This window comes from Antechinus flavipes, chromosome 5 (assembly GCF_016432865.1).
Source record: "Antechinus flavipes isolate AdamAnt ecotype Samford, QLD, Australia chromosome 5, AdamAnt_v2, whole genome shotgun sequence".
In the NCBI taxonomy this organism is placed as follows: domain Eukaryota; kingdom Metazoa; phylum Chordata; class Mammalia; order Dasyuromorphia; family Dasyuridae; genus Antechinus; species Antechinus flavipes.
In genome coordinates this window covers 54,282,391-54,306,986 of record NC_067402.1, presented here as the reverse complement: position 1 = coordinate 54,306,986, position 24,596 = coordinate 54,282,391, and the positions used below count along the sequence as shown (strand labels likewise).

The following is a 24,596-nucleotide window of genomic DNA, read 5'->3' as shown; positions in this document are numbered from 1 at the left end:
TCATTTTTCCAACTAAGTATCTGTAAAGCTGCCTTGATTTGATGAAATAGCATCTATTTCCTGGTTTGTTGACTCTCAAAATCACTTCTTCACAAATGGCCCAGGAAGAATCTGGGTTCCTGTACACATTCTTAGACTTCAACACACATTCCAAAGATTTCACTGTAGATTCTTGAAATCTTCAGAATCATTGGTCTGGGGAATTTAATTAGCCACAGATGTTAGTTTTGCCTATTGGAGCAGGTTTGCCTGTTTTTATTCTTCTACTATCTTCATCCTGCGAAGTGATAATTTTTAAAAGCTCTGTTCACATATAAGAACTGGGGGAGATTAATTTTTAAATAAGCCACCCAAGAGTAAAGAATTTTCATGTCCTGATACACTCTCTTTCAGCCTAAACATCCACAGATTTAATAAGTGAAACATATGGTGAAACTATTCTATTGAATAAGTGGTACATTAAGACTGGGGGGGAGGGTCTCACAAAGAGATCATCTTTCTCATCTGTTTTAATCAATAGAAGTCTTAATTCCTCTTACTCTGCTTGTATGCATTTCTGTGACCCTCAATCATGGGCTACTGAAGAGACCCTTCTCTCTATCCTTTTCTGCCAATTCTCTTTTCTTTTTGGACCACACCATCAACAACCCTGAACTCCCACATCCCTTTCCAGGGTTATTTGATGTGGTATCTGCCACATCATCTCACTTCAACTTTTCTCCTCTCATTCTCCATTTTCTGGTCCCTCCTGATACATAATTCCATCCAGATAACACTATATTCTGGACTTACCTTCCTAGTATTGGTCATACCTTTTCTCATATCCTTAAAACTCATTTGTCACAGTGGGGAAATTAGAATACTTCTTGACACTTGTGGTCACTTCCATACATAAGTAAAATAATTTATCACTGTCACTTAGAAACTATGTATGAAATGCCCTCCTTCCTCATCTCCTTCTCTTGGAATACTTGGTTTCCTTCAATATTTGTGTTACCTTCTTTGTGAAAAGATCTCTCAGAGTCCCTTTTGGAGATCTCAAAATTACCTTGTATCCACTATATATATTCTGATTATACTCAATGTGTAAATGTTGTGTTCTTCATTAAGTAAGTATTTCACAGGCGGGCAGTCTCATTTTCCAGTAAAGTGCTCGATACACAGTAAATGCTTAACAAATGTTCGTTGATCATATCCTTTAGGTCTCAGGCTCTAGAATAAGTACCCAGAAAGTACAACTCTTAGTTCCAAGGTTGGGGAGAAGCCATGGTAGCCATTTTTCTCTTAATGAAAACAATCAAATTGGTTGAGAGCTTGGCATATAAAGCCAAGACAAAACCTTTGACTGAGACTTCTCCTTCCAAATTCAAGGCCTACCCAAGTCTAAGTTAAAGGTTATACTTTTTTAAAGCTAAAAGCTGAATTAAAATGATCCTCCTCCTTCTTTTTCAGTCCCTCCTTTTGATGTGTCTTTACTTGTTGAAAAAGAAGCAGCGCATTTATTAACGTATAAAAAAGCATCAGAGCTTCTTCAGGAGGACATACTGTATTCAAAAAATGCTCACGTGGACGATTCCAAACTGCACGAAGAGGCAGAGCCAGGAAAAGAATAAATGAAAACTGATTTATTCTAACAGGGCAGATTAGAGGCACACCTCTTCGTCTTAGCCAGGGCTCCACAAGGCCAGAGGCAATGGTTCTTGGCACAGCATGTAATAAATCATTTCATGAAGTTATGGAAAAATTAAAATTAGAAGAGTTAGGGAAAGCAAGCCAAACTGATATATTTCTCAAGAGAAAAAGAAAAATAGGTGTATATTTGTGCTCCTTTCCTAATTGTGTCCCTTTCTTGAACTGTGTGCTATTCCCTAGTTTTGGAACTGTGGGAATAAAACCTTTCATTCTACTCAGTTTTCAAATGTTAGCTTAAAAGATATAATAAAAGGAATAAATTATCACAGAGAATGCTATGGGGAACTCCTGAACCCTAGTGATAGAGCTAATCTGACAATCTGGTTCCCGTTCTTCTTTCATGATGGATGGCTAGGGGGAGGCGAGGTACAGAGAAGAGGGACAATGGTATTTCCACAGTGGAAATGCAGAGAAATGGTCCTCAGATTACTACGCTCTGTTGTCCCATCCTCCTTTTTAAAATTCAAAGCCTACATTTGATGATTTTCCTCCTGTTCCAGTGATAAAAGATTAATGGGAACAGCACTGGGGGCTTCAATAATAATACCTCATTTTAAGATTGACAAAACTCTTTTCCCCATAACATAACATGACCTTTGCAGTAGGTAATGCAATTATTATTATTTGCATTTTATAGATGGAGAGAGGTCAAAGGATTTACCCAGGCAGGGTCACACAATGAGCAGGAGTTATCAGCCAGCCCTCAGAATCTGATTTCCAAGTCTTCACAATTTCCAAATCCTTCCCTGCTTCCTCTGTGGCTACTTTATTCCATCAAGAGTCAAAAATTGGCAACTCTTACTTATATGACAACTATTTACTTTCTCTGCTGCTTAGCACAGAGGCTGTTGATTGACTGATAGAGGTGCTGGATCACTAAGCATTTATTAAGTACCTGTTATGCACTAGGCACTGAGCTTACCACTGGGAATATAAAGAAAGGTAAAAGATGATTCTTGCTCTTAAACTGCTCACATGAAAAAGACTATGTAGAAATAAGATATATATAGGATAAACAGAAGATAATCAATGGAAGAAAGGGACATTGACATCCCTGTTCTATAAGAAAGCTATGGTAAAGTCAAGTAAAAACAGGAGCCACTAATCTGTTTATAAGCATCCCTACAGCTACATATTGATTTAGACTCATATTTCATTGTGATTTTATTGATTTTGTTTAATATTTCTCAATTACATTTTAATCTGGTTCGGGCTTTCGCCAGGGAGGGGGCCCCGGATTGGACATCGCTGGGTAGAATGTGGGATTTTAGCTGAGACGTAAAGGAAGCCAGGAGATGGATGGGGGGAGGGATGAATGTCCAGAGCCAGGAGATAGCGTTTCTTATGTGAGGAACAGCAGAGACCAGTGTTATTGTTTGGCAGAGTTTGTGAGTGGGAGTAAGGTCTAAGAAAACTGGAACAGTAGGAGGAGCTCAGGTTGTGAAGAACTTTGAAAGCTAAATAAAGGATTTTTCATTTGATCTTGCAGGTAAAGAGAACCACTGGAGTTTATTAAATAGGGAGAGATCTGTCCTTTAGGAACATTAATTTGGCCACTGAATAGAGGGCATTCTCTACTAAGAAAGCTATGTCCTGGAACCCTTAGGCTTCAGAGAGTTTTATGTACACCTTGAGCCTCATCATGGTAACAGTGTGTCTCACCTTGGGATTCTACTTGACATCTCCAAAGATGAAACAAAAAGAAAATAAAAAGCCTGCTGATGTACTTACCGCCCTTCAAATCTGTGTTTTAAAAAATCAAATAGTGCTTTCTGCATCATATCTGTCACCTAAAAATAAGCAAAGCAACAAATAAGGTATGACAAACATCACTGGTTGTACTAAAGAAAACTTTGTAAGAATGATAGACATTGAGATTTATAGCTGGAAAAAATGATAAGCATTGAAGGTTATTTTCCATTTCTGAATTTTGATTTAAAAAAAAAACCACACACACAATAAAAGCACAGTTTCTAGTTTCTTGTTTTTAACTCTTATTTACGTAGATCCACAGAACTAGAGAATATGAGAATAAGCAGCAACCTCAGATGCCAATGAGTCCAACCTATATCAGATGAACCAATGTATGCTACTAGAGTCTAGAGGAGACAGATGCTAATCCAGCCTGTGATAGAAGATTGCCAGCAACAAGAAATTCATTACCTCCAGAAGATATCTTTTCTATGCTTGCAAAATTAGCTATGAAAAGTTTTCCCTATAATAAGCCAAAATCTTCTCTCTGATATTTCTATAACTAAGAACCAGGGTTCTTCTTTCTTAGGGGAAAATCAAGCAAAAAATTTAATTTCTCTTCTATCTGGCCTCCAGTAACCACTGTTGAATATTTAACAAGAACTAGTGGATCATTCATGTTCTCTCCAAGTCTTCTCTATATTAAGTATTTCTAGCTCCTTCAAATGGTTCTCATATCAAGAAATGTCGTCACTATTCATCTGATGGCATTGCCAATTTTGTTTCTGGCTAAATATATAGCCAATAACCAAGTTTTCCCAGGTAGCAGCTCCTCTCCCTCCTGAAAAAAAATTTGTCAACATGTATCCACAGATTAAAATAATTTGGTTATTACTGGGCTATTCTATGTTAAAAAATTAGGAGGGGATTTAAAGAGAATATTAATTCTTCTTGCTGCAAGATGCTACTCAAGGGAAGCTAATGTCCTCTAGGTCAGGGAAAAGGGGAAAGTGAGAAGGGAAAAAATTCACACAATAACTTTATATATATTTAAAAGGAATAGCAAGTTCAACATAATAAACTGGTAGTTTCATGTGCAATCATCTTTTTAAAATTATGCTATGTTATAGAAATGCTTGCTTTATTACATAAATTTAAAACAAAGAGAGAGAAATTACTTACCTCATAGCCTTTCAGGGAAGGCCCCACTAATACTACTGGTCGCATAGAAGGCACCACATCGTAAGGAGGAATGTGCTCTGTCTGCAGAGAGAGAAAAGGCTTTCAGAATCTTAGGAGGAAGACAGGATGCTTATAATTCATCTACAAGCCACTAACTCACTTCCCAGGGGATTCAACTAAGAGGAATAATAAGAGGCGCTAGTTTTCCAGATTTTTTTTTTTTTTTTTTGCCTCTACTATAAATAAACTCAGCTCAAGAAGTGAGTTTATTTTTTGAACTTTTTCTATGCTTGAAACGATTATAATTCCATTGTCTCTCTCCAGATGTGGTAATTTGATTTCTTCATAGGTAAGCTCATCTAGAAGAAGGTGCTGCTTCTGATAGAACCAGGTGATACGGTAGAAAGGTTGCAAGGAGGCAAGGGAACTGCTTTGGGATGGGCTTATGAAATCTTTTTGGATTGTCTCTAAGGCAATGGCAAGTGAATAGGATTGTGAACTTGTATTGAAAACAGAAATAGTCCAGACTGTTGGGACCAGGATGTCTCCATAATGTAGGAGTGAAAAAGATTTTAAGGTCTTTTGTCTTAAGTACTGGGTTTCATCTACAATGGGAGAAAATGAACTCCAAAATCCTTTTAAAAACAAATATAAGTATCTATATTACGGTCTGTTCTTTTATAAGAAGAGGGGAAAGGTCTGATCCTGTGATTTCATTGCTATCAGGAACTCTCAATAGAGGACACTCTTTCTACTAATGGAAGTTATATTTATTTTCTCTACAACTTATAGTGTCAGAGAATTGCCCAGAGCGCTGAGCGGTTGTAACTTAGAGACAGAATTCCAATCCAGTTCTAATGCCAGCTCTCTAACTACTAGGCAACACTGCCTCTCTTCTACTTCCTTGAAGAACTCAGCTGTCATTTCTAATAAATAAAATACTAGTTATCTATTCATGCTTTTTGAATATAATGTGTGTAGTCTTTTAAAAATATTAGCAAGCTAAAAAATTAAAATAAAATAAAAAAAAGATGGAATCACTGAGTTCATTTCTGTTTTCACCCACTAAGTCACAGACTGAACAAAATTATAATATAGATATATAATTTATATATCTAACATACTCCTGGGGAAGGACTTATAGTCACAGAAGGAAAACTGAGGCCCAGAGAAGTTAAAGGGCTGGTCCAGGTCACACTGGTACTAAGCATCTGGGGCAGGATATGAATGTAGGTCCTCTGCCTTTGGAGCCAATGCTTTTTCCTCAGCATCGTGCTGCCTTTTGCAGCTGAATTTAAGGCATGACTATATTTTGTGTCTAATTCAAATTCCCTCTGCAATAAAAAGAATTTTAGGGGGTGGAGAGTTACAGAGATAGTCAGTTACAAAAATCAAGTCATCATTGACGTAGCTCAACAGATTCAAGATGAAAGAAATAGAAGATAAGGAATAATTCCATTGACCATGTCATTGAGATATTTCTATAACAGAAGACATAAATTTAGTAAAGGATCGGGCCAACATTTAGAGCCATTGTGTAGAGCCAATAAATACAGTCTCTGATGACAAGAATATCTTGTTAAAAGTTTCTAGTTAAAACACCTGTTGATATGTGAATTATTCTAAATAAATTGATAAATGGAAATTAATTCAAATCTGTAGCTTCCTTCAAATTCATGTGCCATCTCCGACTGGAAGCTTTTTTTTTTTTTTTTTCTTTTAAATTCCTTTAGTTGCTATTCACTTCTTCAAAATTTCACATAAATACTTATATGTTTTCATGCTATATTCCTTAAATAGAATGTAAGCTCCTTGAGGGCAGGGATAATTTTTCATTTTGCCTTTATATTCTTTTTTTTTTTTTTTTGGCTGAGGCAATTGGGGTTAAGTGACTTGCCCAGGGTCACACAACTAGGAAGTATTAAAGTCTGAGGCTGGATTTGAACTTGCCTTTATATTCTTGCAACATTGGGACACTTGTTGGATTAGAATAATTAATTTCTTTAAAAAAAGCTATGGACAAAAATGAAATGCCTTTTAAATTATTCTGGGTATTTTATAAATTAACCCTCAAGTATAGAAGACTTAGCAATTTATTTTTGTATCACAGTTTCTTAAGTCATTTTTTGGCTTGTTAAAAATAATTTATTTTGTCTTATTAAAAATCACTTTTATTTATAATTTTGATTCCTAAAGTTTGCTTTAGAAATTTTAAAAAGCACCTTCAAAACAAATGCACCAATCTGGAAAAAGTCACCACAGCATACACATTTCAGAGAAGAGAGAACACAATACCATGTACTGTGCTGTCATTTTTCACTGTTTCAATGTTTAATGAATTTCCAGGTAAATTTAAAGAGACATAACAAGGTAAAGAACATTTTGTATAGGAAGTAAAAAACCAAGACAAACATGAATACAGTGACAGCACAGAATGCCACACAAGCACCAACCTAAAGCCATCTAAGACATGGAAAACAATCTCGCGGCCAGATCTCTTTCTTTTTCTGCAGTGCCACATAAAAGTTCACCACATAATTGATAACATAAGAAAAATGAGTACCAGTGCCCAAGGCATCATAAGCATATAAAGAACTTATTTATATAATGCAGGTGCAGGCTTAAATGTTTGGAAGCCATGTCCTTGTAACTCTGCAGTATCAAGAGATTTTTCTACCTTTGAGACCAGGAATGTAAATAAGTTTGATGCATGCATTTTAATAACAGCCCAAAGAAATTCTAGGTCTGTAATTAAGAGGGTCAGTGTCAGATGCAATAAATCTTTGCTTTTTTTTTTTTTTTTTTTTTGGTTTCTAATTGTCAACCAGCAAAGGGCTACCCATGCTAGTCTTCAACCAGCTACTTAAATAATTAGGGTAGATACAGAAATTACCTTATTTGATGGAATAGTGGTACTTTGAGCTCTAATCTTAAAATAAACCAATAGATTTTTAGCTGCCTTTTCCTGTTACCTCTCTTTTGTTATACATTCTTCACTGGCAAAAATAGTGATGAAGTACTTTTTTTTTTTTTTTTTAATGCTTTGGGATATATTTGGAGAACTTTGTAGATAAATCAAGCAATAAGATCAGAAGCTCTGATTATCTTTTGATTATTCATTCTAATCTACTCTTTGGTGATGATCAGGTAAAGACTGAGGTTGTACCACTGGAATGGAAGAGACCTCACAGGCCATGGAGTCTAATCTCCAACATTTCACAGATAAGGAAACAGACCCAGTAAGTCCATAAAGGGTAGTGTTGTCAGAGGTAGTCCTCTTAGTCCAGTGATAGGGCTCCTTCTACTATACTACAATGCCTTTATTTCTATTTAACTATATAACTGATAAAAGCTCTGAAGAAAGCCTTAGAAAGGAGTCAAAATGAAACCACAAAGACTTGAACAACTTTTCTGTTTGCCTTTGTGAAAAGGGATTGGGTCATTCTTATATTTCTTTTAAAATTTCTAATAATCTTAATATAGAAGTCCAGGTGCTGAGTTAAGCACATTTTTTTTTTTTTTTTTTTTGGGATGATGACTCTTTTATCTTCAGTTATTTACTGGCAATTATGCTAAAAACATACCAAAAAATCCCCTTGCAGTTCGATATTTAGCACAAATAAATTACTCATGAGTTCTGGGTGCATAAGGCAGAAGACCCATTCCCAGGGAAGAAGAGTCCAACCTTCTGAGGTTGGGGGAGGAGGATGAACAGAGGAGAATTTATTTACTGCACACTCTGGTGCTGGAATTCACCCACTGTTTTTGCCAGCCTTGGTAACACTGTCATATTTATCACAGTGAAGACAGATGGTGGTGTGTAAAAGAAGGGAAGGGATGGGAATTAGGGGATTCCTAAAAAAAGGGAGAAGTAGGCAGCCTTTCTCAGAAGCTGCAAAACCTACTGACAGGAAGCGGACTCTCATCTGAAATAAAGGCTTCTGGGAAAATACCAGTCAGCAGAGACAATCGCATCGTTTTTTGACACTTTGGTTGGCCAGTGGCAAAGGCTCACAAGGAGACTGCTAGACCCAGTGTCCAAGAGATGGGATGCTGCAATCTGACTGATGGAAAAGGCAAGAACATTGGGAGAGAATTTATATATGACAATAGGAAAAACTCACAGTAAACCGCCAAAACAAGCCTGCAGTTTTCCACTGGTCTTGTTCATCTGCAGATTTTGCACCTAGTGGATTAGAAGTTTAAATACTGACTAAATTAAAAATTGAAGGCTTTTTTTTTTTTTTTTTTTTAGTACAAGCTATGTATCTGGATATCACAAATTAGATCTAATCATTGTTTTAATATGCTTGTTTATGTTAAAAATCTGGAAAAAAAAAAGAAAGAGACAAAGACAGACAGAATAAGCATGCACTATAGAGGTGCATTATGTGGAGTTGTCAGTGTTTGATGTTCCTGGATATTTTAATCACTTCCTTTGGTGGTCTATTATTCCATCAAAAAGGATAAGTACTGTAATGGTGTTTCACTGAGTCACTCACTGAACTTAGTTGGTTTTAAATGCTTGGACTCAATTAGCTGTTTGATAGATCCCTTTCTTAGAACTACAATGATTGTACTTAATAAAATTGTGGGTATTAATGCTAATGATGCCAGTGGCAGGATAAACACAGCTTATGTCCATGTACACTTACCGATTTCTGTTTCTGCTTAGCTACAGCGGCATGGAAAAGAAATAAAGAATAACAGAGCATGCATGTTATTGGCTTATAAGAGGACACGGACAGTCAACAGGACTAGAAACGTGGCGCAGTGGCAGTTGAGCAGGTGGACAGAGAGGAGCTCGGAAGTTCAAGGTTACCTTCTTAAAAAAGGGCATTCGTTTCTCTTTGGAGTGGGGTGATGTTACACTGTTTGCACTGGGTTTAGGGGAGCGGTGGTTGGCTGGAATATCATTTTCTTCTGCATCTAAGCCAGTAGCATCTATGTCTATAGCTATATACAGACAAATAATTCAAAATCATCAAGTGGACAAGAGAGGAAAAACAGATTAAAATGAAAATAAAATGGAATTAGACCAAAATTACCTGAAGTTAAATCATGGAGATTCAACACAGTATACAAACTTAAAGGAAAACTTAGAGACAAAAGCATATAAGGACTGCAAAAGTAGACACATCTAATGAAACTCGAGCATATTTTCAAAATATCTGCTTGCATAATTAAATGAGCCTTGTACTAAACCCACCAGCAAAGATGGGGTATTTTTAGAATCAAACTGACATTTGCTAAGAGTGGTTTGGAACATGGCATTGTATCTTGGGTACTATGCTCATAAAATAAGGTGTCACTTGATTTCTTCAAGTGACACGCTGTAGAAAGTAAGCAAGAGAACACTGGAAACTTCAATCTCACCAACAGCACTACTTTGCTCTGTGTCAGAGCCAGGGCCATCTCAACAGGCTTCGAGAAAAGGCAACAAGCATTTGAAGGCCGCAGAAGAGGGGAAATTTTTACTCCAATAGTCCCAAGGATTGAGAGAAGAAATAACTAAGGATGGAAGGGAGTGGAGTGAAACCAAAATAACCTATAGAAATCAAAATAGGGCCAATAAATACAAAAGTAATGAGAAAGTCCTCATTTAATGAAGTTAAATGACATCAACCTGGAGAAGGGAGATAGCAAAACGTTGTTTTACTTATATAGAAATCGATAGAGTGGTATAGAATAAAAATTGAGAGTCAAGAAACCATGGTTCCAGGTCTAGTTCTGCCATTAATTAGTTGGATGACCTTAGGAAACTCATGAAACTATGAGTCTTAGTTTCTTTATCTGTTAAATGAAGGCTTTTCCCAGGCCTTGATTTTATGATTATATATTCTACCACTTTAAAAGGTAGAATTTCTTTTTTAAAATGATAGTTATTTATCTAATAATAATAATAACTGACATTACGTTCATTATCTTATTTGATCATCATGACATTTTTGGGATATAGGTGCCATAATCACCTCCCTTTCAGATGAAGAAAATAGAGAAGGAATGACTTAAATGATTTTCCCCGATGTCACTCAGCTATTTTGTATCTGAGGTTAGATTCAAACTTGAGCCTTCCTGACTCAGTGTTCTATCCAAAGCATCATACTGCCTTACATACTAGAATCAGATAGCAGTGAGTACCTTTAAGCTCAGAATCTCATTCTCTCATTTTACCAAAATTAAGGAAACTCGAGGATCTCTAAAGTCAGGTGAATTACTCAAAGACACAGAGCTAGCTGGAGGCTGAATTAGAACCCAGGGCTGCTGACTCCAAAGTTATTATTTACTCAGTACCAATATCTTATGCTTTTTTTCCCCCCAAGGCAATTTAAGTGACTTGTCCAGAATCACACAGCTAGAAAGTGTTAAGTGTCTGAGGCTGAAGTTAACTCAGGTCCTTCTATCTCCAGAGCCAGTGCTCTATCCACTGTGCCATTTAGCTGCTCCCCAATATCTTAGATTTGTAAAGCATTTCTAGTGAACACATTACCATCATTTCAACCCCTAAATGCCTCTGTGAGGTAAGTAGGACAGGGTTATTATACTTGTTTAACAGATGAGAAAATTAACCAAAGAATGATCTACTTAAGATTATCTAAGATGCAGGGGTCCTCAAACTTTTTAAATAGGGGGCCAGTTCACTATCCCTCAGACTGTTTATTTTTACTATAGTCCGGCCCTCCAAAACTTTGTTTTGTGGGCCTTTAAATAAAGAAACTTCATAGCCCTGGGTGAGCCGCATTTGGCCTGCGGGCCATAGTTTGAGGACCCAAGTGGAAAAACTGGGATTCAGATCCAGTCCTTCAAGTTTCAAGACCAATACCCTCCAGGAACATACCATGCTTTCCTCCCCTTAGTGGAGAACATCTACTGTTTACTGGGAAATGACCTCTTCTAATAATATCACATTAGAACAATGGAAGGATATCTGTTAGCTATAGAGAAATAACACAATAGTTTATACATGATCTTTCACACAAAGCCAATAATATACATAAGAAACAGAGATCAAAGAACAGAGCCTTGCTTCCGAGCAGAAAGTGGTCCAATATTTAGTAGTAGCCAGCTGTAGGACAGGTTCTATTTTAAGTAGGATGAACACAATCCTACTCCTTTTGAGTAACAGGAAATGATCTGAGAAATTTTGTCTTCTTTTTTGGTTTAGTAATTATGATGACTATCAGATGATTCTGTCCCATTACAGCCATAGGGAATTTATTGTGTCCCCCACCATGTGGCTAAGAAGGAAATATAGGAAGTAATGAAAACAAGAGTCAACTCTAATCATAGGCAAAATGAACTGAAAATGTGCTTTTAAGTAGAAGTGGATGAGCAGTTTAGATGCATATGTATGCTAGGGGAGGCAAACGTGTCCTCCTAGTACAAAAAGTCTCTTCTTGAATAGTGCATAGCTATGAAAGAAGGCCATAATCTGATTGAAGGTTCATCAGCTGTAACAAATATTACTCTTATCTTGTTTTAACCTTGCTTATATTGCTCAGTCCACCTTCCCTACCATCCATATTCAGTCATCTTTTATAACAAAGAAAGAAAAAAGAGAAGGAAAAAAAATACATTAACAAAACTAATCAACACACAGAAAAACAGTGTGATATTATGCAATATTCACATTCATTGGCTCTCTCTCTGGGAAGAGGGGAAGGAGATACAGTCACATCTCTTTCTTAGGACTAAGCTTGTTTATTAATTTAACAGCATTCAGTTTTGATCATTTTTGGCTGTTCTTTCCATTTACCTTGTTGTAGTTGTTCACAGAGTATTTTCACAGTTCTACTTACCGAATCAGGCTTAGTATCTTATTATTATTCCCAGAACAGGGAAGACGATGACAAAGATAGATAAGCCTGCCCTCAAATGGTAAATTCCCTAGCAATTTCACTTCATTTATATGTGACTGGGAAAACACCAAGCAGAGTAAATATTTATTAAGCATTTAGACTTTATGAAATTAAGATGTCTAAACAACAGAAATAGGATCAGGGAGAGAGTCTAATTCAATTTAGTTAATATTTATTCAGTAGCTATCATATGCAAGGTGCTGGAAAAAACACCTAGTGAGTTTAAAGCAAGGTTCCTTAAACTTTTTCCACTCATAATTCCTTTTTATCTGAGAAATTGTTATGTGACCCCAGTTACACAGTTATATAAAATAGGTAAACAAATTAAACATCTACTAATAATAAATCATAATTTCATGCTCTCCACATTCAGTTACATAATCCCATATGGGACTGCAACTCAAAGTTTAAGAAGCCTTGCTTTAGAGCCTGACTATCATGACTAAGAAATCAAATCAAGTGGGTAGTTATCTAGATCAGTGGTATCGTATCCAAATACAAAGAGGCCCTTAAGAGCTGCATATTGACTTAGAAAATGATATATAATATTTTTATTTATTTAATCATTTCCTAAATACTTTATAATCTGGTTCAGTCTCAGGATATTTATGGCATTGAGTTTAAGATTGCTAAATTTTTAGATTATGATAAATTTGTGATTTTTTTTTTTACATTGGGACAAAACTGTCTCAATTGTGACTTGGTTTAGATATCTGGCTGCAGATTAATATGGTTAAATTATGTATAATTTTTCATCTCTTTTCATGAACTCTAGATCTGAAAAAAGAAGTTTCCAATTTATTTGTTGGAGTTTGAGTTTTTGTTAAGATCACTCACGTAGCTCTTATGTATAAGAACATTTGAATTTAACTGGAAACAGTAATGATGAAGTCTAAATGATGTTGATGTACTTTTCTCAGAATGTGGCTAGGAGACTTAACCTTTCTTCTCCCATGAAGCCCTTTCTTGAAGCAGAGTAGAAAGAAGAGAATGACTAATCCTAATTGAACAACTCAGGAGATATAGTGAGAAAGATTAAGGATGCTTAGCAATTGGAATACTGGGCTACAGAATGATAGTGTAACATAGAATCTCTCCCCTGAGTCTTCTCATCTTGTCTTCATGATTACTTCTTTTGACTTAATGTAATACAGCATGGTCCTCACCATGCCAATTCTCTTATGCTTAATAGCATCTTTACTAAAATGTGATTCCCAGAACTGAACATGATATTTCTGAGTGGGGTAAAGTACAGTGGGATCACTTTCAATGCCCCCCTGACATTGTACTACCTCCTCCTCCTTTTTTTTTTGGCTGCTAAATCATAATTGTTGACTCATAGTGAGCATATAGTCCCTTAAAAATCTTCATGTGAAAAAATTAGCCTTCACTAGTTTTAGTTCATTCTTTGTTTGATCATGCATATTTGTTTCAGAGTTATGTTTCTCATTCTTTTTTCCAAAGAGGAAAAAAGTGAAAGGGAGAGAAAACAATTTTTCTTAAAAATATTAATTTAATTTAAAAAATAAAAATCAAGATAAAAAAGGATATCTTGATATAATTCTTACAGCACTATGCCATACTTTTATATCTATGCTTCATTAACCATCCTTGTTTTCATTTTCTATACGTGTCTTTTAAAACTCTGTTGGTCAATGAGTTTGCTCTGCATATCCAATTTATTTTTCTTTAGGTAAGTCCTCCCCTTCTTTCCTTCATTAGAAGGATTTTTCTTTTAAACTTAAGAGCTTCTCAAATCTCCTAAGCTGGCTTTCCTTTTAAAATTTTTGATCATAAGGTCAGTGTGTTCAGTGGGTTCAGCTGAAAGTACAAGTCACATTATGCCTAACTTTACTATTCTGTACATTACAAATTCTAAGATGTAGTGTTTCCATTAATCACACCTCATTGGCCACTTATCCCCATTATCTAGAATCACATTCAGAATAGAATTTCTTTTATAATTTCTTATAATTTAAATAAAAGAATAGCATGTGAGACAGAAAAGTAGTGTTGCTTAAGAGATAAAATTTTAAAAAAGGAGCTGGTAATAAAATCTTGAATGTTAATGGAGAATGGATATAAAATAATGTCATGGTGCTGTAAGAATTATATTACTATGGTTCTGTGATTAAAATATAAAGTCTCTCATTCAGAATTGAAATGTTACCAAATAGAGTTATCTGGGGAAGATTATTCTTAAAACATAGTGGTTACATATTGTCTTATTTCCAGCCCCCCACACTTGCTACTTTCTCTTCTTTCCCTCCTTCAAAGCTCAAGAAGAAATTTCTTCCATAACACATTTTAATACTAGCCGATCGTCTCTGAAGCCTTTATCCTTGCTAGTAGAAGTCTCTGAGCTATCTGGCATTATGTTTTCATGCTTGTATAGTTTTACTTTATTTTTGGTTGTCTACTTTCTTCAATCAGATCACAAGCTCCTCGAGAGCTTCTTTTGCACTGATGGACAGCACCAAGGACAGTGGTCTGTATTTGATGCCCAATACATGTGGGCTTAATGTTATAGGAGATTCCGGTCAGTGAGAAGCACAGTAGCAATTTCTCCAAGCTCTACTTCTATTTATGCTTTGAATTTTTAGCTTTTTTTTTCAGTAAATATCTTTCATATTTGATGAGTTGTTTTTATAGAAGTGATGATAGCTTGGGCTAAGCCACCCACACTACTCTTGTTCCTTGTGAACAATCAAATACATTTCTGACCAGACAGGCAGGATTAAATGATGCAGTCTTTGATTGTGGATTGTTTTTTCTTCTTTCTCTTAAGTAACACTTAAAGTCTAACAATGGCTTAATTTAAAACTCTGAACGTATTATCTAACTTATTGAGTTAAATGTCTGAGGTAACTACATTGAGTTATGATAAACTTATTTATTGAATTTTCAATCTTTTTTTCTGTTATATTTGTATATTAGCAGTTATTTTTTTGATCTCATGTGTTTTTCCTTACATGTTTCCACAAAAACAATGCTGTTTTTCAGTAAATCAATCAGCTAGTATTTATTAAGCACTTGCTATATGACAGGCACTGAGCTAAATGCTAGAGATGTAAAAAAATGCAAAAAATAATTTCTGTTCTCAAGGAGCTCACAGTCTGACAAGGGAGGTAACACACAAATAACTACATACAAAACAAGATATATACAGTACAAATTGGGAATAGTCTTGAGAAAAGATACTAAGATAAAGGAGAATCAGGAAAGGCTTCTCAAAGAAAATAGGATTTTAGGTGATACTTGAAGGAAGCCAGGATGAAGATGAGCTGGAAAGGTCCTTTGAATCTATATCCCATCTTAAAGGTACTGGTATGCCAACAAAGAGATTCGATGCAAATTAAAGCATAAAATAAGATAAGTCCTCAAAAAAGGGATTGAATCTATTATATAGTTGTTCAATCTAGCACCTACTTACCAGATGATGGAGGCGTAGATTTTCTGGAACTAGGTACTATGTCACCCAAACTGGATGACGAATTTCCTCCTGATTTACTAGAGAAAAGTAAAAAAAAATCACTATTAAAATTACCATTAATCACAGAACTGGCATATTTCAATTGCTCATTAATGACAATGTTTTAAATCAGTCAGGCCCACAAATAGGCAAATAGAGATTGCTCAGTGGGGTGTTTTTCTTTCTTCTTTTTTTTTAAAATCAGTTATTGAACAGGAGTAGAGCAAGAGAATTTGCCTTTGGGAAACTGAAGTGCTTTTAATGACTCACACTTCTCTCTGCAATAAACGGTCATCTTTTTGCTAGCCATATTCTCCCATTGATGCACTATAGGTATGAGTCATGGAACAGAGCAACTGCTGAAATTAAGTCACCTAAAGGGCAACAGAGACTCTCATAGTGGTCAAGTAGAGGCTAACACATGCTATTAATGAAGAATTGTACAGAAAAGACCACATAAAAGTTACTCAAAAAATCTCTGACCAGAGGAGATTTATTGGCTGTCACACAGAAAGTGAGAAGTGATCAATAGAAACTGTATGCTCCATTGGGAACTATTAACTACACCAGCATGATAGGTAGATCCCTGTAGAGGAAGAAAGATGTGAATAAAGCTTCTGCCTTGAGAGGTTAGGTTAGGTGTGATTAGTCTGTAATCTGCATCTCTGGAGGAAGAATCCCTTTCAGCAAAATTACTAATTTGGTTATATGATGGTCTCTCTCTTCACATTCAAGTTTAATTTATTTTATTTTATTTTTAAAGATACTGAAACAAACAAACAAACAAATAAAGATCCTGAGATAATCTTCAGGTTCATTTAAAAAATAATCAGATATATAGCATATCTGGATAGTGAACGTGGAACTTGTCTTCAAGAGCCATTAAAGGCAAAGGACTCAGAAGCCTAAAGCATGAAATTAGTCCGTCTCTCTTGCTTGGTTTCCATCCTTCTATTTGACTGTCCTTAACTTTATTATGTGGATAATGTTGAATGCTTAAAATGTTTAGAGGTGGATTTGTGAATGTTACTAAACCTTGCTATTTTTCAAAAACCTTACTAAGAGACAAATATTCAGCTATGAAACAAAGGTTAGGATCTTTATCTAATTCTATACAGAAAATGCTGGATTTAATGAGAGGATCTGGATTCAAATCTTAACTCCATTACTTCCTTAGCTTTGTGACCTCTGACTTATCATTTAACTGCCCTGTGTTTTACATTCCTTTTTTTGTAAAATAAAGTGAATTAAGTGTGATCACTTCTAAAATATTGCCAACACTAAATGACCCTAAGCTCATGGGTTCTGAAGGTCAGAGTGCCTCCATGCAAATCTTGGCTCTTTCTCTCAGTATTTCTACGACTATGGCCAAGTTACTTAATTACTCTACTGAGTTCTCTCATCTGCAAAATGAGATGGGTTAGAATGAATGATATCCAAGGTCTTTTCCTAGTTCTAAATCCTTTAATTTAAACAATCCCACATTAAGAAATATTCAGTTATTAAGATCCTGATTTGAGGCAATTTGATGATTGTACAATCCATAATGCACCCTTTATGGCCTAGGGAAAGATTTTGTGACAAAGGAACATAAAGAATAACTGAATACTTCATCTTTTTAAAAATTCTACATGCCTATTTCTTGGATAAAGATTGTTGACTAAAGGAAGATTTAATCCCCAAATCTTAATTAGACTTGGGAAAAGGGATTTCTGGGGCTTGGTGTTTAGCACTATAGTTTTATGCAGAAGTTAAGAAGCTAGGCCCCAGGACTTATTGAGACGTAATATTTACTTATTCTTAAATGTACAGATAAAAAGGGCAACCTGCAGTAAAGAAATCTTAGTGTGCTGAGTTATCGTATAATGACTTTTTATTGCTTTTTTAAAAATGTGTTTCTTTATTAAGGGGGCTAATAAGAGGCCCTAAATCTCTAGAATGTTCTTCAGGGACACTTAAAGGCATTTAATAAGAACCTGGAGCACCATATAAAATGTAGCAAGTTATTAAAAATTATCTTTGTGGTAGCAATCTCTAGAAGTGATACAAGGACACAACATTAATAGGATTCAAGCATAATAAAACAAACTTCCCCCCTCCTTTCTCTCTCCTCCTCCTTTCTTTCTCATTCTCTCTTTCATACACAGTATATACTCTAGTTTTAATTCTAGTAAGTACATTTGTTTTACAATCTCTCATTTAAAATGTCAATAAAATCTTAGAATAGAAAGCTATAATAAATATTTCAACAAGTTAATCTGCTTAGAATGTCAGATTGTTCTTCATTGTTAATCTTGAAGAAATGTCCACCCTTTAAATATAACCCAATTCTTATGCCTTTTTGTCAGGTTGCAACTTTCGGTAGCTCTTCTAATACTGGCTTGATTTAATTAATAATAATGAGTCCATCACTGAATTTTGACTGTATTTCTTAGCTAAACCAAATTTAAGATGTGAAGAGCCCAAATGGTTGAACTCCCAAACAAATATGCTTTCTCATACTTTATGCTAAATCTCAAGCATAGTAGACATGCTTCATGTAGAAAACTTTCCAGACATCACTCTTGAGGGCCAAGGAGAAATAACTAGACCTTGCAAAAGGGACAAGCAAGAGGCTTATCCAGTAGCAGTCTTGTTTTTACTAAATTAGAGCTAATCTAAAATAATGTGAGTAGATGTGCTCACTGCTAGATTAGTATGTATAGAACTTGAAGACTCTTAAAGCAAACTTAAAGGTCCCATAAAGGAATCTGGAAGGAATATTGGATATCATTTTACTTTAAAGATGAGGAACTTGAAGATGATTATTTTAAGATTATACAAGGAGCAAATTCAAAACCATGGGATCTCTACTTAACCTTTGACTCCAAATATATTGCTCATTTTACTGTACCATTGACTCCTCATCACATCCAGGATCATATATAAAATCTCCCATTTAGCTTTTAAACCTACTTCTCCATTTTTTCCTAATCTTACTCTCCTTCATATATTCTGTGATCCAGTGACACTGGTCTTCTTATGGGGTCTTGCATTCAACACTCCATCTCCTGACTTCTTGCATTTTCACTGGCTACTTCCCATGTCTAGAACTCTCCCTCCTCATCTCTGTCTCTTTGCTTCATTCAAATCCCCCAATAAAATCTCATATCCTATAAAAAGCCTTTCTTGGTTTTTCTGTGATTATCTCCAAATTATTCTGATATATATTGTTTCTACATAGTTATTTGTACATTGTGGTTCCCCTTCTTCCTCCCTGACAGACTGTGAGATCCTTGAAAATAAAACTGAAACAAAATAAAAGTATAATAATAATTGCTTAGTGACTGACCTTAACACCTAAGTTTCACTATCCTTATTTTATCACATAAGATGTTGAGATTCTGGGAGGCTGCCCATGGTTACACATCTAGGTCCATTAGAATGAAAATATGAACCTAGATTTTGTCACTCCAGAACCAGCATCCTCAACTCTCAATGATTCAGTTAGGGGACTAATTAAGGCAACAATATTAGGAAATTGGTTAGGAAAGCATGATTAAGGAATCATTTAGGGAACCAATTATAGCATCATGACTGCAGAAGTATTATTCACATCAGGAAGAATCATATCCCATTATTTGAAGTCTGGCTTTCTACAAATATTTCACATCTGGAGTTAAAAATTGAGTTTCTGAGGTAAAAATGAAAGGAAGGCACTTTTGCATTTTATTTCTTAGTTGCATGTTTCTTTTCCTTCATTCTCTAGACATAGGTCATAGTAGCAGTTTTCTGGGTTGCTTTTGTTGGATGTTCTGATTTTATGTCAGATTTTAAAGTCAGAAGAAATCCCTACTAAACTTCAACTCAGTTTCTGGACTATATGGATGTTCTTTTTGATTTTGAATATGATTCTTTTCTAAGAAATATGACTCTTTCAATTGATAAAGCCAGATGCAGTGAGTGGATGTGTTATTGAACAGAACTTGTATTACAATAAAAACATGAGATTATATTAAGGTAATGAACTCGTTACTTCATTATTGTCTCTAATAACTATTGTCTAGAGTAACTCTTCTGGCAAGAATGCATTAGTTCTGGAACTCATACATCCTTAGTCTTGACCCTGACCCCTCTCTCTTCCTCTGAATGAACATTGGAGAGATCCTCCATTTAAGAAAGGATCCCAGTGCAGCCATCTCACCCTTTCCTGGCTGTTACTACAGGTCTTCATCATAACTTCATGCTGGGTATCTTTCCCTCTTGCCATTGCAACTTCTTTTGATGTGTTGCCTTTTCACCATCAGATTGTGAACTCCATGAGGACAAGTTTTGACTTTTGCTTTATTTTGTATTTCCAGTGCTTAGCACAGTGCACATAGCAGATACCTAAGAAATGCTTATTAACTGATCACTATTTCATATAGCCATAAGACAGCAATTAACTGGAACTTATAAAGTCAGTGTTATCAAACCAACAAGTGTTTTTCATACAAAAGTTAGATTTTTTTCCTTTTTGTACCTGGAGTAGAATTTCCCTTGCTTTGCCCTCTGCTCGTGCTGTAGCCTCATGTTTTCTAGTTTGACCGGACTTGGGATGAATCCTATTTCACAGCCTTCTTTTACCAACCGTCCTATCCACCAGTCATTGTTAAATTTCTGAAGAGAGACAAAATATAAAAATTCATTGCAAAGTTATTCTGCAAAAATAATCAGATTTCTTTATTAATTAGGCTTACTTTTGCTTTATAATTGCAGAAAGATCTTTTAAAAAGTTTAAAATATAAAAAATGTAGAGCATGCCTTCACATTCATATGTTTAGCATTTAAAATCTCAAATATTTAATTCTGGCCATCCTACCAAGAGGTTAACTCTTGTTCCCTAGGGCCGGCTCTACTTATGTTACTGATATTACCTGCAGATGCCATCAACAGGACACAATTTCTTTTTTTTTAAATTTATTTTATTATAGCTTTTTATTTACAAAACATCTGCACGGGCAATTTTTCAACAATGACCCTTGCAAAACCTTCTGTTCCAAATTTTCCTCTCTTTCCCCTCACTTCCTCCCCCAGATGGCAGGTAGTCCAATACATGTTAAATATGTTCAAATATATGTTAAATCCAATATATGTGTACATATTTATACAGTTATCTTGCTGCACAAGAAAAATTGGATCTAGAAAGAAAGTAAAAAAAACTTGAGAAGGAAAACAAAAATGCAAGCAAATAACAGAAAGAGTGAGAATGCTATGTTGTGACCCACACTCAGTTCCCACAGTCCTCTCTCTGGGTGTAGATGGCTCTCTTCATTACTGAACAATTGGAACTGGTTTGAATCCTCTCATTGTTGAAGAGAGCCACAGAACACAACTTCTTTAAGAAAATGGAAAAGGATTGGATATAACCCAGTCAAATAATGCCTTGTGGTTACAACACAAGAGATATTTTGGATAAGGCACTGGCCCCAAAATTGGGGAAAGAGATTCAAATGCTGTCTTGAAGGCATTGCTGTGGAGCCATAGGTATGTCATTTAACTTCTTGGTACCTCGGTTTTATCATCTCCAAAATAAAAGAATTGGAGCTAAGGTTTAAGATGCTCTGATCTATAATTCTTTGTGTCTATAAACTTTGGTAGGGAGGTGACTGATTTCCTCATTTTACCGATGTGAAAATAGAAGCTCAGACAGGAGTTTTCCTAGAAAGACCATTTGATACAGTTAGGATTCAAAGCTAGAACATTTATCTCCCATTCAAAGGTGCTTTCCATAACACCACAATATTTCTCAAGGCACATAAGGAGGACTGGAATAGCTTTGGAGATAAACTAATGGTTCTATGTGAAATGTAAACACCATGAGATCAAAGTCCATGTCTTAATTTTAATTACCTTTGAACTTCCCTGGGTGCTCTGTACAATGTGTTTTAACTTTTAGGAGGTGAATTAATGAATAGTTGTGGACCAGAACTTGTTTGTACAAAAGTTTTTTGTGAGATATTGGGTAGGTATGGCGACTGAACTTTTCCAGACCAAAATTCAAGGCATATGTTCTTACAGAGTAGAAGGGTCATTGGTGAACGGCACATATGGTTTGTGAAGGAATGAGGCAAAATATTTAAAATAATTAATTTATGATAATTATAATAAAATTACTGATTTTATAAAAATAAGGTTTATAAATTTTAAAGGAATCACACATCCTTTAAGAAGAAAAACGCAAACTATACAGGTATGAGGTAGACAAGGCAACAGTCTGAGAATCAATATATGTGGGTTCTAGTTTCAGCTTTGCCACTAATCAGTGACATGCTCTTACAAAAAGCTGGGAGTCTCAGTTTTCCTGGTTATATATGAGAGTGTTCAATGAGAGTTGAGTACCCCCAATGAGGGGACTATAGATCCTCATGAGATCTTGGATAGATTTCAAGGTATTTATAGATTTGAATGGGAAAAATTACTTCTTTGTTTTTATTGACCTTTAACTGAAATGTAACATTTCTTTGTTTAAATATACTATTCTGAGAAAGGGTTCACAAGCTTCACTAGACTGCCAAAGGGGTCCATAACAAAAAAAAAAGATTAAGAGCACTTAGATTAGAAAATTTCCAAGCTCCATTTTTACCCTAACAAACATTATTCTATGTACATGGAATAATTAAAATTTTGCTATTCACTATATCTCTTAAAATGCCATTTGCAATGGTGAGGGGTTATTGTAATTTTTGCTTAGCTTTTCCTTAACACAGAAAAATTCTCTACCACTCCTTGTAACCTCCAACATAGTTGGAGGGACAGTTTTCTTGATTCCCCCCCCTTCAAACATCTCTAAATAACAGTATCCGTTTTGGTCCTCCCCTCTGTCTTTCCATGGTGGAAAAATAGATCCTTCTCTCTGGGCTTTAATCATCTGAGGGAGCTTCCCTGTGATTAAATCCCTTTAACTCCCTCTTTTAAAATCAGATTCAACACAAATCATCACCCTCTTCCTTGAGCGTTTTCTCAGTCTTTCCTTCCTAACCTATAATTCACATCTCTTTCTAAAAGTTGATGAAATGATGGGCCCTCAACTCCCCCACTCTTTTCATTAGAAACCTTCACAGTTTTGCCCAAGGGTATCTTCCTGTCTCCAGATTATATCCACATATGTTATACATATGACATAAGTAGAAATGGAAGTTCCTCTAAAACTACGCTCAAACGGTGATTTCCTTTAGCTATAGAAAACTAAATAGTCACCTAATTTCAGAACACAGGCTAATATTATTTTTAGATTAGGATGGAGGCTGGGAATATGATTTTTTTTATTTAATAATAACTTTATATTGACAGAATCCATGCCAGGGTAATTTTTTACAACATTATCCCTTGCACTCGCTTATGTTTCAATTTTTCCCCTCCCTCCCTCCACCCCCTCCCCAAGATGGCAAGCAGTTCTATATATGTTAGATATGTTGCAGTATATCCTAGATACAATATATGTTTGCAGAACCTAACAATTCTCTTGTTGCACAGGGAGAATTGGATTCAGAAGGTAAAAATAACTCGGGAAGAAAATCAAAAATGCAAATAGTTCATATTCATTTGGGAATATGATTTTTAATGGTATAGAAAACACCTAACAGAGGAATTCCCTTCAGCAAACTTTTTTTTTTTTAAACAACATATGATCTTAAAAAGTCCTTTAGAACACTTGCCCAGGGACATACAGCCCATATGTATCACTGGGACTTCAGCTCAGGTCTTCCTAGTTCTGAGGACACCTGTCTACCTTGTCTCTGTTCTGTGTAAGATATATTACATATTTTAAAATTTTATTAAACTAATAGTGGAAAATTTCAACAGAGTTTAAAGGGGATCAACCCCTAGCCAATACTACTTATTACTTCCTAATGTCTTTAGTTAGGAATTTATATCATTTTGGCAATGGGATGAAGAGCTCTATCTACTGGCAATAGCAACATACTGGGATCCAAGTCCAGAAGAGGTAGATTTGGTATCTGGATGATGGATCCAGCAAGGCAGATATGATCATTAAAGAACTATCTGAAATGATTACAACTATATTAACACATGGCATGTGAAAGATCTCAAAATTTCTTAAGTTTTTTTTTTTTAATCCTTAAAATAAAAGGGAAAAGGACCCATATGTACAAAAATATTTATAGCTGTTCTTTTTGTGGTGGTACAGATGGAAATTCCCCATCAATTGGGGAATGACTGAAAAAGTTATGCTATATGAATGCAATGGAATATATTGTGCTATAGGAAATGATGATATGGTAGATTTCAGAAAAACTGAAGAGATTTATATGAACTAATGCTTAGGAACTGAACAGAACCAATAGAACCATTGTACTCAGTAATAGTAACATTGTGAGATGATCAGTTATGATAAGATATAGCTCTTCTCAACAATACAGTGATCCAAGACAATTCCAAAGGACTTATGAAAGAAAATGCCATCCATATCCAGACAAAGAACTATGGAATCTGAATGTGAATCGAAGCATTCTATTTTCACTTGTATTTATTTATTTTTGGTCTCTTTTTCCTTTTCTCATTTCTTCTTTCACAATATGACTAATGTGGAAATATGTTTATATGATTGCACATGTATAACATATATATTTGCTTGTTGTCTTGGGGAGAGGGGGTGGGATGGAGAAAAAAATTGAAACTCAAATACTTATAAAAATTAATGTTGAAAACTAAAACTA

General features: G+C 35.3%; 1 protein-coding gene across 6 annotated transcripts in view; it reads right to left on the bottom strand.

The window, feature by feature from the left end:
- CACNB2 (calcium voltage-gated channel auxiliary subunit beta 2) overlaps positions 1–24,596 on the bottom strand; it is a 383,626-nt gene that overhangs the window by 15,870 nt on the left and 343,160 nt on the right. For 3 of the 6 annotated variants that reach the window (XM_052000730.1, XM_052000734.1, XM_052000733.1), the window contains 5 exons: positions 20,399–20,535; positions 15,859–15,935; positions 9,389–9,522; positions 4,567–4,647; positions 3,424–3,482 (listed from right to left, as the gene is read on the bottom strand). In XM_052000730.1, coding sequence (XP_051856690.1) covers positions 3,424–3,482; positions 4,567–4,647; positions 9,389–9,522; positions 15,859–15,935; positions 20,399–20,535 — 488 coding nt within the window. Of the gene's footprint in view, positions 1–3,423; positions 3,483–4,566; positions 4,648–8,690; positions 8,753–9,221; positions 9,242–9,388; positions 9,523–15,858; positions 15,936–20,398; positions 20,536–24,596 lie in introns of all 6 variants that reach the window. The other 3 variants (XM_052000732.1, XM_052000735.1, XM_052000736.1) reach the window with 2 other exon arrangements.